The sequence below is a fragment of the Scyliorhinus torazame genome, chromosome 10, assembly GCF_047496885.1.
Source record: "Scyliorhinus torazame isolate Kashiwa2021f chromosome 10, sScyTor2.1, whole genome shotgun sequence".
In the NCBI taxonomy this organism is placed as follows: domain Eukaryota; kingdom Metazoa; phylum Chordata; class Chondrichthyes; order Carcharhiniformes; family Scyliorhinidae; genus Scyliorhinus; species Scyliorhinus torazame.
The window spans coordinates 168,560,395-168,577,197 of NC_092716.1; the positions used below are offsets into that span (position 1 = coordinate 168,560,395).

General features: G+C 49.1%; 1 protein-coding gene across 2 annotated transcripts in view; it reads right to left on the bottom strand.

Annotated features, from left to right (window-relative positions):
- Positions 1-9,334: 9,334 nt before the first annotated feature.
- Positions 9,335-16,803, bottom strand: part of th (tyrosine hydroxylase) — a 68,865-nt gene continuing 61,396 nt past the window's right edge. For both annotated transcript variants that reach the window (XM_072518926.1, XM_072518925.1), the window contains 4 exons: positions 16,505-16,561; positions 14,391-14,486; positions 13,364-13,497; positions 9,335-11,467 (listed from right to left, as the gene is read on the bottom strand). In XM_072518926.1, coding sequence (XP_072375027.1) covers positions 11,308-11,467; positions 13,364-13,497; positions 14,391-14,486; positions 16,505-16,561 — 447 coding nt within the window. In that variant the 3' untranslated portion in view covers positions 9,335-11,307. The remainder of the gene's footprint in view (positions 11,468-13,363; positions 13,498-14,390; positions 14,487-16,504; positions 16,562-16,803) is intronic.

Here is a 16,803-nt window from a genome sequence, read left to right on the forward strand (position 1 = left end):
CTTTTAAAAGAAAAAAATATAATAATAAAATAACTTAATTTAACCTGAAATAGTGGTTATTCCAAAGTCTACTTTACTTACTTAGCAATGCGGGACCCAGGATCGATGCTACTAAGTGGTAAGCAGATGAAATCTTCGGTGAAGGTGTGGGTTATACTGGGGGGAAACTTGAAAACATAGTTTGACCTGAATAGCACCCACTGCAGCCTGCATCGGAGTCAGGGAGTGAAAATCCCTGTTCACCATTTAGAATGTCGGCCCTTTTTGGTATAGGGGGACTTCTAAGAATAGTGGTGAGTTTTCAACAAGATGCTTAGCTCGATTGAGGATCCTGGGACACTCTCTGGTGCACACCACAAAGCTCATCTGGTACAGCAGATAGAGGCAGGAACACCCAAGTGGACGGATGGTCAGAGGGCAGATCAAGACGAGGAACTAGCTGCCGTCCAGATGGGTTTCGGGCTTCTGGAATGGATTGTTCCATCCATAGTGAAGAAGCAGTCGCAGAGCCAGGGACTATATGAGGGGTTGTCGGCATGCATCCAGCATCTGCAGGTGCAATTGGAGGAGTGCAACTCTGTGCAGCAGCAGGAGGTGGTGACAACAATGCGTGTCAACCAGGCCAACACAGCATGGTCTGCGGTGGAGGCATTTGGGATGATGGTTTTGGCTATAGATCAGCATATCCAAGGCTTGGGAGATTCTGTGCAGGCACTGGCCGAGACCCAGGTCAGGGTTGCCATCTCACAGGCAACCTTGTGCCAGATTCCCCTGGACATCACAGCGGCGCCACTGAGCATGGCCCAGTCACTGCAAGCCATAGCTGGGAACATCGGCGGCATTGCCCAGGTACTGGCCGACATGGCACAAACACAGAGGGAGGTGGCACAGTCCCTGAGGGAGATGGCGCAGTCACTGGCTGATGTGATACAGACCCAGAAGGTAGCGGCACAGTCAATGAATGATATGGCGCAGTCCCAGATGACGATGGTCCACTCCCTGTGCTCTATGGCCACGAGCGTGCAGACCCTGGTCGAGACCAGAGCAGGCCTCAAGGAATTGCAGCGCCAGGTAGCGGAGGAGTCTCAGAGCATAGCTCCGCTCACACCCCCGTCCCTTGGAGTAGCCCTGGGACCATCGGGCACCATTAGGGAGTAGGAGGTGATGGGGCCTGTGCCGGTGACTCCCGCAGGGGACGTGGCGGAACACCGCAGCACCTCGGACTTCCTTCCCCCTCCTTCAAAGGACGGCACCATACCACCTGAACACCCGTGCAGCAGCCGGGCCCCTCCAGCCCGGTCACCCCAGAAGACAGCTGCCAATGGGGATCAGGTCACAGGGCGGGAATCACAGCAGGTCAACTCCACTCCTGCTGTACTGCCTGGGAACCACCTAGACATAGCGTTAGGGCCCATATGGCCAGAAAGTTAGACACCAGTTAAGTTGGCAGGGCACAGTTTAGTGATTTTTGTCCATATTAAACACCTGTTACACAGTGTTACCAGTGCTCTGCCTGATGGGTGTGAGCGATGGGCTGGTCTGGCTGGCCAGAGGAGGGGGGGAGGGAATGGGCGGATATTGTGAGTGCCTCGGGCTCCCCAGCCCCCGCACCCCCCGACTGTCCCACCACCGTCACCCAGGGATTTGGTGTGTGATGGAGTGGCCAGCTCGCATACAGGGATCACCCAGGTGGACAGTGGAAAATGCTACCATGGGCAAGAGTCAGACGTTGGCATACGATGCGGAGCACCAGAGCTTACCACAGAAAAGGTTGGCATCATCCTCCATCCCATGGACCAGACTGCTGTTACTGCCAATTCAGAGCCCACATCCCGTAGTGGAGCTGGTCTGTATCACGTAGGGGGTTACAGACGGGGTAGATGGCCTGAGGGGGGGCAGTGAGGGGATGTGGGGGTGGGATGCGGAGTCCGTGCCCCTGGCCAGTCCCGCCCCTCTCCCCAGTTGGTGAACCTGGAGGCGATCAGAGTGTCCCGTGTGCATTGGCATCGTGTGGCCTCCCGTGCCTGCCTGGGCCCCATGTCCTGCCCATATTGCCCTCCCCCGCATCCTCCTCATTGGATGAGGACTGGCATTCTGTCTCATCCTCCAGCACATCGCCCCTCGACTGCACGGTGTGGTGGGGGACACAGCAGGCTGCCACGATCCGGCGACCCTCTCAGATTTATACTGGGGGGCCCCTCCAGAGCGGTCCAGGCATCTAAACTGCATCTTCAGGAGGCCGAAGCACTGGTTGATCACGCTTCCGGTGGCTGTATGGGCATCGTTGTAATAATAAATAATCTTTATTAGTGTCACAAATAGACTTACATTAACACTGCAATGAAGTTACTGTGAAAATCCCCTAGTTGCCACATTCTGGAGCCTGTTCGGGTACACAGAGGGAGAATTCGGAATGTCCAATTCACCTAACAAGCACGTCTTTCTGGACTTGTGGGAGGAAACGGGAGCACCTGAGGAAACTGAAGCAGACATGGCGAGAACATGCAGACTCCGCACAGACAGTGACGCAAGCCGGGATTTGAACCTGGGACCCTGGTGCTGTGAAGCAACAGTGCTAACTACTGTGCTACCATGCCACTCAAGATTGTCTGCGCATCAGTCTGTGGCCTCTGGATCAGTGTCATCAGCCACGATCGCAGCGAATAATCTCTGTCAGCCAGGAGCCAACCCCTCAGCCAGATAGACATCCAGAACATTTCAGGAATCGTCGAGTGCGCCATGGTGAAGGCGTCGGGCACACTGTCTGGGTATCCAGCACAGAAGTGAATGATGCGCAGCTGATAGTCACACATAAGCTGCACTTTGATCGAGTGGAAGCCCTTTCGGTTTGTATGGAGATGCCTGTCATCTGCAAATGCTCGTAGGGGGACATGAATCCAGTCAACCACTCCCTGGACCGGGCGATGGCAACAACCCTGGTGGGCTCGGTTCACATTGAAGGGGATGTATTAAGCTCCCTGGGCGTATTGGTCCTCTAAAATATAACGATCTGCCCCGGAAGAGATCCCAGTGGTCCAGAAATCTGAAGCCCTCCCTCCTGCACACCAATTTAGCCAAGTATTTAGCTGCACTATCCTCCTATTTCTAGCCTCACTGGCACATGGCACAGGGAGTCATCCTGAGATTACAACCCGAGAGGTCCTGCTTTAGACCTTATTGCCTCACTCCCTGACCTCCTTCTGCAGGACCTCATCACTCTTCCTGCTTATGTCATTAGTGCCTAAGTGTACTGCGACCTCTGGCTATTTACCCTCCCCCTTCAGGTTGTGTTCGTTCAGAGACATCCTTGACTCTGGCACTAGGGAGGCAACATACCATCCTGGAGTCTCTTTCCCATCCAGAGAAGCGCCTATCTGTGTTGAAGGTGGTGGGTGGGATGCCAATCAAGCAAGATGGTGTCTTGCTTCTTGAGTGTTGTTGGAGCTGTACTAGGCAGTTGGAGAGTATTCCATCATAGTCCTGACTTGTTCCTTTGAGATGGTGGGCATGCTTTGGGGAGTCAGGAGTTGAGTTATTCACTGCAAGACCCCTAGCCTCTGAACCATTCTTACAGTTACATTATTTATGTGGCTGGTCCAGTTCAGTTTCTGGTCAATGGTCGCCCCAGGATGTTGATCGTGGGGGATTCAGTGATGATGATACCATTGAATGTCAAGGGGTGATGGTTACATTTTTTATGTTGGAGATAGTCATTGCCTGGCACTTGTGTGGCATGAACATTAGTTACCACTTGTCAGCCTAAGCCTAGATATTATCTTGGTCTTGCTGTATTTGGTCATGGACTGCTTCGGTATCTGAGGAGTTGTGAATAGTGCTGAACATAATGGGCGGGATTCTTTGACCCCCCCGCCGGGTCGGAGAATCGCCGAGGGCTGGCGTGAATCCCGCCCCCGCCGGTTGCCGAAATCTCCGGCACCGGATATTCGGCGAGGGCGGGAATCGCACCGCGCCGGTCGGCGAGCAACCCCCCCCCCCCCGGCGATTCTCCGGCCCGCGATGGGCCGAAGTCCCGCTGCTAGGATGCCTGTCCCGCCGGCGAGAATCAAACCACCTCTTTTACCGGCGGGACCAGGCGGCGCGGGCGGGCTCCGGGGTCCTGGGGGGGGCACGGGACGATCTGGCCCTTGGGGGTGCCCCCACGGTGGCCTGACCCACGATCAAGGCCCACTGATCCGTGGGTGGGCCTGTGCCGTGGGGGCACGCTTTACCCTCCGCCTCAGCCACAGCCTTCACCATGGCCGACGTGGAGGTGACCCCCCCCCCACCGCAGGCGCGGGGATGACGTCAGCAGCCACTGACAAAGTCCTTTCGGCCCCGGCTGGCGTGCCGCCAAAGGCCTTTCCCGCCGGCCAGCGACGCGCCAACCATTCCGGCGTGGGCCTAGCCCCTCAAGGTGAGGGGTTGGCCCTAAAGGTGCGGAGAAATCCGCATCTTTGGGGTGGCCCGACGCCGGAGTGGTTCCCGCCACTCCATCCCGCCGGGACCCCCCGCCCCGCCGGGTAGGGGAGAATCCCGGCCGAGGTAATCATCAGCAAACATCTCCACTTCTGACCTTACAAGGAGTAAAGGTCATTGATGAAATAGCTGGTGATGGTTGGGCCTAGGACACTACCCTGAGTAACTCCTGCAGTGATGTCCTGGATCTGAGATGATTGATCGCCAACATCCACAACAACTTTCCTTTGTGCTGGGTATGATTCCAGCCAGTGGAGAGTTTCCCCTCTGATTCCCATTGACTCCAGTTTAGCCCGGGCTCTTTGATGCCATACTCAGTCAAATGCTGCCCTGGTGTCAAGACAGTCACTTTCACCTCACCTGTCGAATTCATCTCTTTTGTCCATTATTGAACCAAGGCTGTAATGTGGTCAGGAGCTGAGTGACCTTGGCGGAACACAAACAGGGTGTCAGTGAGCAGGTTATTGCTTGGCAAATGTTGCTTGACAGTCCCCTTCCATCGCTTTGCTGATGATCAAGAGTAGACTGATGGGATGTTAATTAGCCAGGTGGGATTTGTCCTGCTTTTTGTGCCAGGATATAGCTGGGCAACTTTCCACAAGGCCGTGTAGATGCCAGTGTTGTAGTTATACTGGAACAACTTGGCTTGGGGTGTGGCAAGCTGTGGAGCACAAGTGTTCAGTACTATTGCCGGAATATTGCCAGGGCCTATAACCGTTGCAGCCTTCAGCCATTTTTTGATATCACATGGAGTGAATCGTATTGGCTGAAGACTGACATTTGTGATGGTGGGGACATCTGGAGGAGACTGAGGTGGATCATCCACTCGGCACCTCTGGCTGAATTTAATTGTGAATGCTTCAACTTTATCTTTTCATAGAATCAACAGAGAAGGCGGCACGGTAGCACAGAGGGTTAGCCCTGCTGCCTCATGGCGCTGAGGTCCCAGGTTCGATCCGGGCTCTGGGTCACTGTCTGTGGACACGTTCTCCCTGTGTTTGCGTGGGTTTTGCCCCCACAACCCAAAGATGTGGAGGCTAGGTGGATTGGCCACACTAAATTGCCCCTTAATTGGAAAAAAAATGATTTGGGTACTCTAAATTTATTTTTTCTAAAGTGCAGAAGGAGACCATTCGCACCATTGGATCTGCACCGGCCCTAGGAAAGAGCACCCTACTGAAGCCCATACCTCCACCCTACCCCTGTAACCCCATCTAACATTTGTTTTGGATACTAAGGGACAATTTAGCATGGCCAATCCACCTGACCTGCACATCTTTGGACTGTGGGAGGAAACCAGAGCACCCGGAGGAAAGCCTAGCAGACGCAAGGAGAAAGTGCAAACTCCAAACAGACAGTCACCCAAGGCCGGAATTGAACCCAGGCCCTTGGAGCTGTGAAGCAGCAGTGCTAACCACTGTGCTACTGTGCCACCCTCTTTTGCACTAATGCGCTGGCCTCCATCATTATTGAGGAAGGGGATATTTGTGGAGCCTCCGCCACCAGCAAATTGTTTAATTGTCCACCATCATTCATAACTGGATGTGACAAGACTGCAGAAAATAGATCTGATTGCTGGTTGTGGAATCGCTTAGCTCTGTCTATTTCTTGCTGCTTATGCTGTTTGGCACACAAGTAGTCCTATGTTGTAGCTTCACCATTTTTAGGTATGCCTGGTATTGCTCCTGGCATGCCCTCTTTCACTTTCCATTGAACCAGGGTTGATCCCCTGGCTTGATGGTAATGGTAGAGTGGGGGATATGCCGGGCCATGAGGTTACAGATTGTGGGCATCTTTTTCCTAGGCTGGATTTGCAATGCCAGCAAGTGTTACATCTCTGCCCTCCAAACTTGGGAACAAAAGTCCAGGCCTATGTTTCCATTTCAAGCTTAACACATCTTGTGACTCTGTTTCCTCGCCTGCCTAGTTTTTGGTGGTCCAAACTTGGTGACCATACTCAGGACCAGGTACAGTAACATGGTGGTTATGTTACTGAACTGGTGACACAGAGACATGAGTTCACATCCCGCCATGGAAGCAAGGAGGTTTAAATTGCACTATTTACATAAATTTAGAATAACAAGCTACTATAGTGAACATGAAACTATCAAACTAAAAAAAAAATGATCTTGGTCACTAATGTCTTTTAGGGCAAGAAATCTATATGTAACTTCCGATCCACAGTAATATGGTTGACTCTTAACTGCTCTCTGCAGGGGCCCAGCAAGCCACTTAGTTGTCTCAAGGCTGATTAGTAATGGAGAATGATTGCTGACCTTGTTGGCGATGTCCACATCCCATGAACTGTAAAAACAATGGTGGCATCAATGTTGTTTCCCTGGTGATAACCCCTAACCACAGCTTTTCATTTTTTAAAAAATTCATTTTATTCAAACTTCTATCAAAGTAGGTTACAGCAAATAAACACCCCGAGATTCTTCCCAACAATCAACTATACAGTTTGTACAGATTTTTCTCCTTTTTCATCCCCCCACCCCCCCCGCGCCGAACAGCTCCTCAAACACTGGGCGAAATTCTCCTACCCGCCCCGCCACATTTCTGCCCCGACCGGCCGGCGGGAGTCTCCGTAACACCGGCCTGTCAATGGGGTTTCCCATTGTGGGGCAGCCCCACGCTGTCGGTAAACCCCCGGGCGCCGGCAAAACGGAGACTCCCGCCGGCGGAGAATGACGCCCACGGTCACAAACATCCCCCACCTTTTCTCAAACTCCCCTGCTGAGCCCCTTAACTCATATTTTATCTTCTCTAACCGCAGGAAGTCATACAGGTCACCCAACCATGCTGCTACCCCCGGTGGCGATGCGGACTGTCACTCCAGCAAAATTCGCTGCTGTGCAATCAGAGAGGCGAAGGCCGACATCGGCCTTCCTCCACTCCATGAGCTCCGGCTTCTCTGAAACCCCAAATATCGTCACCAAAGGGTCCGGGTCCACTCCCTCCTCCACTAGCCTGGCTAAGACCGCGAACACTCCCGCCCAGAATCGTCCCAATTTTTCACAAACCCAAAACATGTGTGCATGATTCACTGGCCCCCACCCACACCTCTCACACTCATCTGCTACCCGCTGAAAGAACCCACTCATTCTCGCCCGAGTCATATGCACCCTGTGCACCACCTTAAACTGTATCAGGCTCATCCTTGCACAAGAGGAGGTCCCCTTTACCCTTCACAGTGCCTCACTCCATACTCCCCAATTGATCTCCATTCCCAACTCCGCTTCCCATTTCTCCTTGATCTTCACCACCCGCTCGCCTCCCCGCACCCCCAGCCACTTATATATATCCCCAATTCTTCCCTCCCCTTCCACATCCGGAAGCAGCAGTCGCTCCAGCAGGGTGTATCCCGGCAATCTAGGGAACCCTTTCCAGAGCTTTCGTGCAAAGTCCCTAACCTGCAGATACCTGAACTCACTACCCCTCGGCAGCTCTATAACCACAGCTTTTCATATGTTCTGGGTGCATGGGAGTTAATGGAAGAGTTGACAGCAGAACATGAGGTTTTCGTGTCAGAAGTCCCATATGTGCAAACCACTGATGTGACATGTAATAGCCTAAACCACAAACTATGGGTGCGATGCTCCCCCAAAATCTCGAAGTTCATATGTGGCGGGAGTTTCCCGCCGGCTCTGCCACTAATCAATGGTCACTTTTTTGGGCCCTGGGGAGTTTCTCACCAGTTTAGCCCACACTTAGGGCCGGATACTTCCGCCCCACCTGCCGCAAGATCACACTGGGGAGCTGAACGCAACATTCGGGCCGTCATTTTGAAAGGTTGTCCCGATCTCGAATTAGGTTTGGGGGTCCCCCACACCCCCCACCCATGGGCAATGTGACACCCTACACACATGGACACTACCCCATACCCCCCCAAGTGAGGATACCCCGCTATGGGGTCCCCCTGACCCCCATGTCCACTCACAGGCCCCTCCCCTTCCAGGAGCCCCACCCATCACCCCCCACCCTCCCAGAGGCCCTTACATACCTCCCCTGCACACACCCACTCTTCAAAACCCTCCTCCACTCTTCTTTCATGAGCATCGCCCATGTCGCCCCTGGCCCTTGGCAGTGCACGCTTGCACTGCCACCCTGGCAGTGCTCCTGTCAGCTTGGCAATGCTATCCAGGCACCTTGGCAGTACCTGGCTTGCCCGTGTGCTAAGGGAAGGGCCAAAGGGCCACCTTCCACTGGCCCTGACCGATAGCCGGGAGACCCTCGGGGTGCTGTTCCAGTGCTGCATTGCTCCCAGCTGGGGCCTCGCTGGGGAAGCCGATGGATCCCACGAGGCCTAAGTTGTTTATAAACCGACTTCAACGTGAGCCGTTTGGTCACGCCCCTTGCGGGCATGTTTCTGACACGGACGCCTCGCAGGACTTGGGTGGATCCCTTGAGACGTTAACACTGCCGGGATTCATCGGCCACACCACGCTCGAGCGTAGATCACGTCCTTTATCCCCATTGTCTCTTGATTTGCTCACAATAAATCTTGGGAGCTTAACTTCGCAATTCCCAGTGAATCCAGGAGTGTTAGCTAATTATTAACTAACTAGCTGCTAACAACTTGCTCCTTTTTATCCTCTCTCTGTTCTCCATTCCTTTCATGTTTTTAACTTGCAGACATTCGTGCTGTAAAAAGCTTCAGTACACTGACTGTGCTATGATGTAGAAAGAGTCAACCTATCTTCCTCTTTTGGATTCTAACTTGCTTGTGTAGCCTTTCAATATTTTTCTGTTTATTTTAATGACAAATCTCTGTGGTTTTGGATGTTGGTTTGTAAATGTTTTCTCACATGGTCACTTCAAGTCTTTGGAGAGGCAGTTCAATACAAAATTACAGAGGTTTTTCTTCCCAACCAATACACTGTTTATTCCATGAAGAGAGCAAAGACAACATTCTATTCCAAATGCTGAAGAACTTGACCATTGCCACATATTACGCGGAGGGAACAACAAAAATCAACACAACACCATCAGCTTGTTGGTGAGAATGCACACATTAAATGAGGATTGGCTGGGGAACAATTGGCGAACACAAGCAGTTCGATTTCCCAAGGCATCAAGCTTGTCCATTACGAAGAGCGATTCAAGCAGAAAGTTGCGATATCATTAACAGAGACACCAAAGTCATTTACAGGGCAAAATTAATTCTCATATAGAGAAGTATATGTTAATAAGGGACAGGCAGCACAGATTTGTTAAACGTAAATCATACCTAAGTAACCTAATTGAATTCTTTAAAGTAACAGACAGTTGATGAATGTAGTGCGGTAGGTTTTGTACATATGAACTATCAAAAGGCATTTGTCCAAGTACCAGATAACAGACACCTTCACAAAATAGAAGCACATGGTACTAAAGGGACAGAGGCAATGGGTACATAATTAGCCTCCAATCTCCTGTCTGTTAAGTGATGGTGAAAGGACAATTTTCTGACTGGAGATAAATGTGCAGTCAGGCTCCCAGGATTCAATATTAAGATCATTGCTTTTTCTGTTACACATTAATATCACATGGACTTAGACAAAAGGGAATATAATTCTGAAGTCTTTGGTTAATAGAAACTTGTCAAAATAGAAAATAATGTGTAGATAGCATAAAACTTTGGAAGGATGTGGACAGAAATGGGCAGACACAATTTAAAGTGGATAATTTAAAAGTAATCATTTTGGGAGAAAATATATCTGCGATCCCCAGTCACATTGCGCCGCGGCGCAGTGAAAGCCGGGAGACCCCGCTCCCAGGGTCTACCTGGCTCGCAACGCCCTGCGCGATTCAACTCAATCTCGCAAGATGTTGCAAGGGGAATCCCGCCCACAATGGGCGGGATCGCTTTTTAGCAAATCTGCATTTTGGAGCGAGACAGTAAGCCTTACTCTAATGGCCAGGTTCCCGAGGTACCTGAGGCTTTGGGATTCAATCCCTTCTCCTCGGGGACGTCGGGTGAACATTGTTTGGTACTGGTCCCACAAACAGGGACCAGATGGAACCGCATTTGCGGGGGTCCCCAAGGGATGCCCCCAGCTGCATACCCTTTGGGCAGGGTGGTGCCCTGGCACTGCTGGTGTCAGACTGGCACCCTGGCAGTGCTACCTGGGTGCCACCTGGGCACTACCAAGGTGCCAAGCTGGCATTTCTTTGTGCCCATGCGATTGGGTCGGGGTTGCCCGGTGTGGGCATTGGGGGGTACCGGGGGAATCATCCCATGTTGCGTTCGGGCTGGGGGGGAGGTGGGGGATTCTTTTCGGGACCTCGCCACATCTGCGAGTGCAGGGAAACAAACGACTAAACGCGCTCACTCGGAGACTTTGTTCCCTTTTGGGACGATCATGCTCTTTTGAGGGGTGGAGTGTATGAGCAGGGGCACCCTTTCAAAACAACACAAGAACATTGTGGGGAAGGGGATTGGTGAGACAGCACAACGGGTAGATCCCATTCATTCAAACAGGCCTGTCTACTTATATGATTTGGAACCTGTTGCAAAACAGGCCGATAAGAAATTGATAGACAATTTAACACCGCTCCCCATTTTCTTTACTCATGTTGAACAGGCTGCCAACACACTATGAGCTCACTTTGTGTTGTGGCAAAGACCATTTTCTAACATTCCACTATTCAGGAGGCAAAAGAAATGAAATCTGATTCGCAGAAGCAATGAAGCAGACCCTCTAACTGCTTGAACTTTACAATAGTGCCTGCAGACACAATGCTACATCAAAATGAAAGCAAGTCTGACTAACGAATGATGAAGCTTACAATGCAGCAGTAATATAGACAGAATACATCTGTATTATGTGACATGCGCAGAGCCAGAGGTTAGGATAACACATCCAGTGCATCAATCAGCATCTTCAACTCATCCTTCAGATTGTCCAACAGCTTTTTGATTTTCTGAGGATTATCCAAAACTTCAATGGTCTTGGAAAATGGATCATATTTCACTGAAAATGGCCTCTTAATACTCGCTGCATACTTTCTGCAAGTACAAAAACCAAACGTTCTGTCAGAAATGATGATCATCAAACAACTATTTGATTCAAATGATGAAATGCTGGATTCAGTGTATTGAGAATCTTTTAATAACACAACCTTTTGCTTTCCAAAATGATCTATCAATGAGCATAACATTCACAAAGTTTGAACTGTGAAAATTTTAAGCTAAAATTAAGAAGCAAGTTGGTTTTGACAAATTTAATATTATTGAGGAAGTAACTAATTCAACAGAAAGTGTCATTCTCCTTTGTTTCGTCACCTTCCCTTTGCAGAAAATTACTGAATTCTATAATGGTATGTTACTAAAGTGAGTACTTTGAGAGTACTTTATTGGTTATAAAGTATTTGATAATGTCCTGAGACTTTTCAACAAGTGCTATTTTATATCAAAAGAAAGTTGTTTCTTTCTTTTAATTTTGGTGTTCATCAATTCACCTGGCAAATGTTGCACATAGGGGCTGGTTTAGCAGAGGGTTAAATCGCTGGCTTTGAAAGCAGACCAAGGCAGGCCAGCAGCATGGTTCAATTCCCGTACCAGCCTCTCCAAACAGGCGCCGGAATGTGGCGACGAGGGGCTTTTCACAGTAACCTCATTTGAAGCCTACTTGTGACAATAAGCGATTTTCATTTTCATTTCCTATTGAGGGAGGATTGAAAAACTGTGGTAATTTCCTCTGCTGACTGTTTCCTGATTTCATTCATCAGCCTAGGGTGCAAAGCATAAAGAACGGACTTTTACGCCTAATTTTCCCTCTAATTGTCTCCTTTTAATGCTCCTCTCCTGAAGCCATTACCCATGCTCAGAAAATCATGGCTGAGCCCAGCTTTGTCCCCACCCATTCCCTCTATACTCACATTTAAAAAAAATCAGAAATCACTGGATAGGGATGAGGAACAGGAGCCTGTCTAACTCGAGTGTGTTTAGGCCAATTGACCCCAGACATCTCCTTGTGTAATCCCAGGGGAGAGAAAAATGGATGGTAATTCCACTTACAGTTGTCACATAACCTCTTTATCACTGGTATAGATATAAAACAGTGCTAGGACTGACACAGATATAAAATGGCTCCAGGAGAGATTGGAGAGCACATCTAATAACAAATGATGATTGCTAGTTGGCTTGGAATAATATGTTATTTATTTTAGGAGGTCAGTATCACTGGAATTTAATACCAATTCTTAATTACTCTGAAGAGATGGTGATGAGTCTTATTCATGAATCTTTGAACAGCTTGAAATAGATAGAGTTCTAGACACTGAAGGCATCAAGGGGTAAGGGGAGAGGGCAGGAGATCTGGTGTCGGAACAGAGGATCAGCCATGATCACATTGAATATCGGAACAGGCTTGATGGGCCGAATGGACTACTCTTGCTCCTATTTGCATTGTGTGATACAATTGACTAGCATGTTCAGCCGCTTCAGAGACCAGTTATGACTCAACTATGTTGGTGCTCTGGATACTGACTCCTCATGTTTAGTTTGGTTACAGATTCATGAGTGGAAACACAGATATTTAGTATCTTATTAAACTCACATGGAGGCCAGATGAAGGAAAGGTGACAGCTTTCCGTCCTCAAAGTACATCAGTAAAATGGTTTGGTTTTTAAGCAAATCCAACAGTTCCTTGGCCACTTTGACCAGAAGCAGTTTCTCATTTGCAGAATTTTTAAAATTATCATAGTGAGAATTGAATTTATTTTCTCTGTATTATTAATCTATGCTCCTGAATTACTGACCCAGTAACACAATCTGATCCACAACTGAGGTTAGTGAGTAGAAGAGGTATATTTGGTAAATCATCTGGGTGATGAGTGCACATGTTTAGGTTTAACTCACTGGACAGGCATTGCACTGTTGTAGTTTGATAAAGTCACTCACCTCATTTTGTCTTTAGCATCACTAAAACTTTCAGATACAAAATACACCGGTTGGTATGTCTGATCCTGATAGGGCTGTATCGCAGTAGCGTTGGGGTCAAACTCACGTACCTCGGGTTCACCAGACAAAGCATGCTGTGCACAAAACATTTGTGTCAGGTGAAAATCAGCCAACCGTAGCTCTTGGTTAAAGTGTAATGCAAGCTTGATATCTACTTCCATGCATTAAGAGACATGCAGAATTTTATTTTCAAAAAAATTCCAAAGCCATATAGAATATTGCTTGTTGTACAAAAAACAATACCTTGTTCCTCCTCTCTAAATCACCCAAACTGCTGCATTTTAAATTATGCTCTGGGTACTGACTTTGCATGGTTAGTTGGCTTAAAGATTCATGAGTATCTTGCCGAAGTCACACAATTATGTTTGAGCCCATATTAGCAAATTATTTGAATATTGGCAGATCAGAACAAGCCAAACCTTTCTTTACTTGATGCACATGGTGGGGCAAAACAGGGGAGGAGGAGTGCCCTATGAAGAGGGCAATCGGATAAAAGCCCGAACGTTTGCAAATAAGTGTGAAACTGAGGATCAACACAGAATAATAACTATTCTGAGTGACTACCATATTAAAAGGGAAGACATGAACAAAATGCTCTCTCCAAAAAGAGATAATCAATTATTTTGATGATGTGACGATGCTGGCGTTGGACTGGGGTGAGCGTAGTAAGATGTCTTACAACACCAGGTTAAAGTCCAACAGGTTTGTTTCTAATCACTAGCTTTCGGAGCACTGCTCCTTCCTCAGGTGAATGAAGAGGTAGGTACCTCTTCATTCACTTGTGAAAGTCAAATTCAAAGCTATGGGAATTCAGGATAAATCCATTTGAGTCAGAGGAAACATTGCAAGAGAGCCAGAAAACAAAAAGGTCACTCTTAAAAACCTCTTTGAAGTTAAGTTTACAAAAATTAAACATCATGCTGGAAAAATTATTTTTGACATTTATAAAAATGGACACATCACTCACAATTAGCTCACCGTAGGCTGACAGCAGGCCAGCTCCATACGCTCTGATTTCACCATTTTGCTTGCACAGTCCAAATTCCACAGTGAACCAATATAACTGCAACAGACAAGTTAGAAAGAACAATTGCCCAGCTTTTTTCAGTGCAGTGTGAGGGTGTACATGGAAACATACATGGAAAATAAAAGCAGGAGGTGGCCATTCGGCCCTTCAAGCCTACTCTGCCATTCATTATGATCATGGCTGATCATCAGGTTCAATACCCTGATCCCACCATCCCCCATATCCCTTGATCCCTTTAGCCCCAAGAGCTATATCTAATTCCTTCTTGAAATTACACAATGATTTGGCCTCAACTACTTCCTGTGGGAGTGTATTACGCAGGGTCACCACTCTCTGGGTGAAGACATTTCTCTTCACCTCAGTCCTTAAAGATTTACCCCTTATCCTCAAACTATGACCCCTAGTTCTGGACTCCCCCTCCATTGAGAACATTCTTTCTGAATCTAACTGGCCTAATCCTGTTAGAATTTTATAAGTTTCTATGAGCTCACCCCTCACTCTTCTAAACTCTAATGAATATAATCCTAACCGATTTAGTCTCTCCTCATATGACAGTCCCGCCATCCCAGGAATAAGCCTGGTAAACCTTCGCTGTACTCCCTCCATAGCAAGAACATCCTTCCTCAGATAACGACACCAAAACTGCACACAATACTCCAGGTGTTGCCTCATCAATGCCCTATACAATTGTAATAAAACATCCCTATTCCTATACACAAAGCCTCTTGCTATGAAGACCAACATACCATTTGCCTTCTTTACTGCGTCCTGTACCTGCGTGCTTACTTTCAGCAACTGATGCACGAGGACACCAAGGTCTTGCTGAGTATCCACTCTCTCAATTTACACCAAATAATAATGTGCCGTTCTATTTTTACTACCAAAGTAGATAATCTCACATTTATCCACATTATACTGCATATACCATTCATATTCCCACTCACTCAGCCTGTCGAAATCCTGCTGAAGCATCTCTGCATCCTCCTTACAGTTCACCCTCCCACCCAACTTTGTATCATCTGCATATTTAGAAATATTGGACGGGACTCTCCGACCCCCCGCCAGGTTGGAGAATCCCCGGGGGGGGCGGCGTGAATCCCGCCCTGCCGCTCCAATGCTGGCTGCCATATTCTCCGGCGCAGGTTATCGGGTGGGGGTGGGGATCACGGTGCGCCGATCAGGGGACATTGGCAGCGGCCCCCCGGCAATTCTACAGGTCCCGATGGGCCAAGCGGCCGTCGGTTGCTGGCCAGTCCCGTCAGCGTGGATTGGACATGGTCCCACATGGCGGGACCTGGCAGGTAGGTTCGCTGGTGCGGTCCTCGGGGGGTGGGGGCGCGGGGGGATCCGACCCCAAAGGGGGCCCCCATGGTGGCCTGGCCCGCGATCGGGCCCACCAATCTACAGGCGGCCCTGTGCCGTGGGGGCACTCCTTCCTTCCGCGCCGGCCTCTGTCGGGCTCCGCCATGGCCGGCCTGGAGAAGACACCCCCGTGCGCATGCGCTAGAATACGCCGGCCAGTCTGCGCATGCGGTGAACCACGCTGGCGGTTCTGCACATGCGCTAACTCGCGCAGTCCCTTCGGTGCCGGCTGGCGCAGCGCCAACCCCTCCGCCGCTGGCCTAGCCCCTGAAAGTGTGGAGAATTCCGCAACATCTGGTCGGCCCAACGCTGGAGTGGTTCGCGACGTTTTTTACGCCGGCATCGGGCCATTGCGCGGATTCGGGAGAATCCCACCTGTTATGTTTAGTTCCCTCATCCAAATCATTAATATATAACGTGAACAGTTGGGGTCCTAGCACAGATCTCTGCGGTATCCCACTAGTCACTGCCTGCCAATTGGAAAAAGACCCATTTATTCCAACTGTCTGCTCCCTGTCTGCCAAGCAGCTTTCTATCGCTCTCAAGACATTACCCACAGTGCCATGTGCTTTAACTTTACATCGTAATGTAATGAGGTAATTTTGATGGTGTCCGCTTTATGTTGCTTATTTGAGAAAACAAGTTAACAATCAATGTGAATTGCATGCAGTTGTGAATATGCTGAAGCTCACCGTGGAAAGCTTTTCAATTTCCTCTTCAGTTGCTCCAAGGGAGGCGAGACCAATATTCTGAGGTGTCAGAAAGGATTAGAAGCTTTTTTTAATGACGGGAAAAGTTACTGAACCAGCAATAGAGACACTGATCATTCACTGATATTTTCCTACTTTATTATACAGGAGTCAAATTTTTCCCACATTTAGGCTGAAGAACAACCTGGTCACCTGTTTCCTAGTGCAAAACCTGTGATTTCCACCACTTAGAAGGGCGAAGGCAGCAGGTGCATGCGAACAAGTTCCCTTGGAAGTCACCA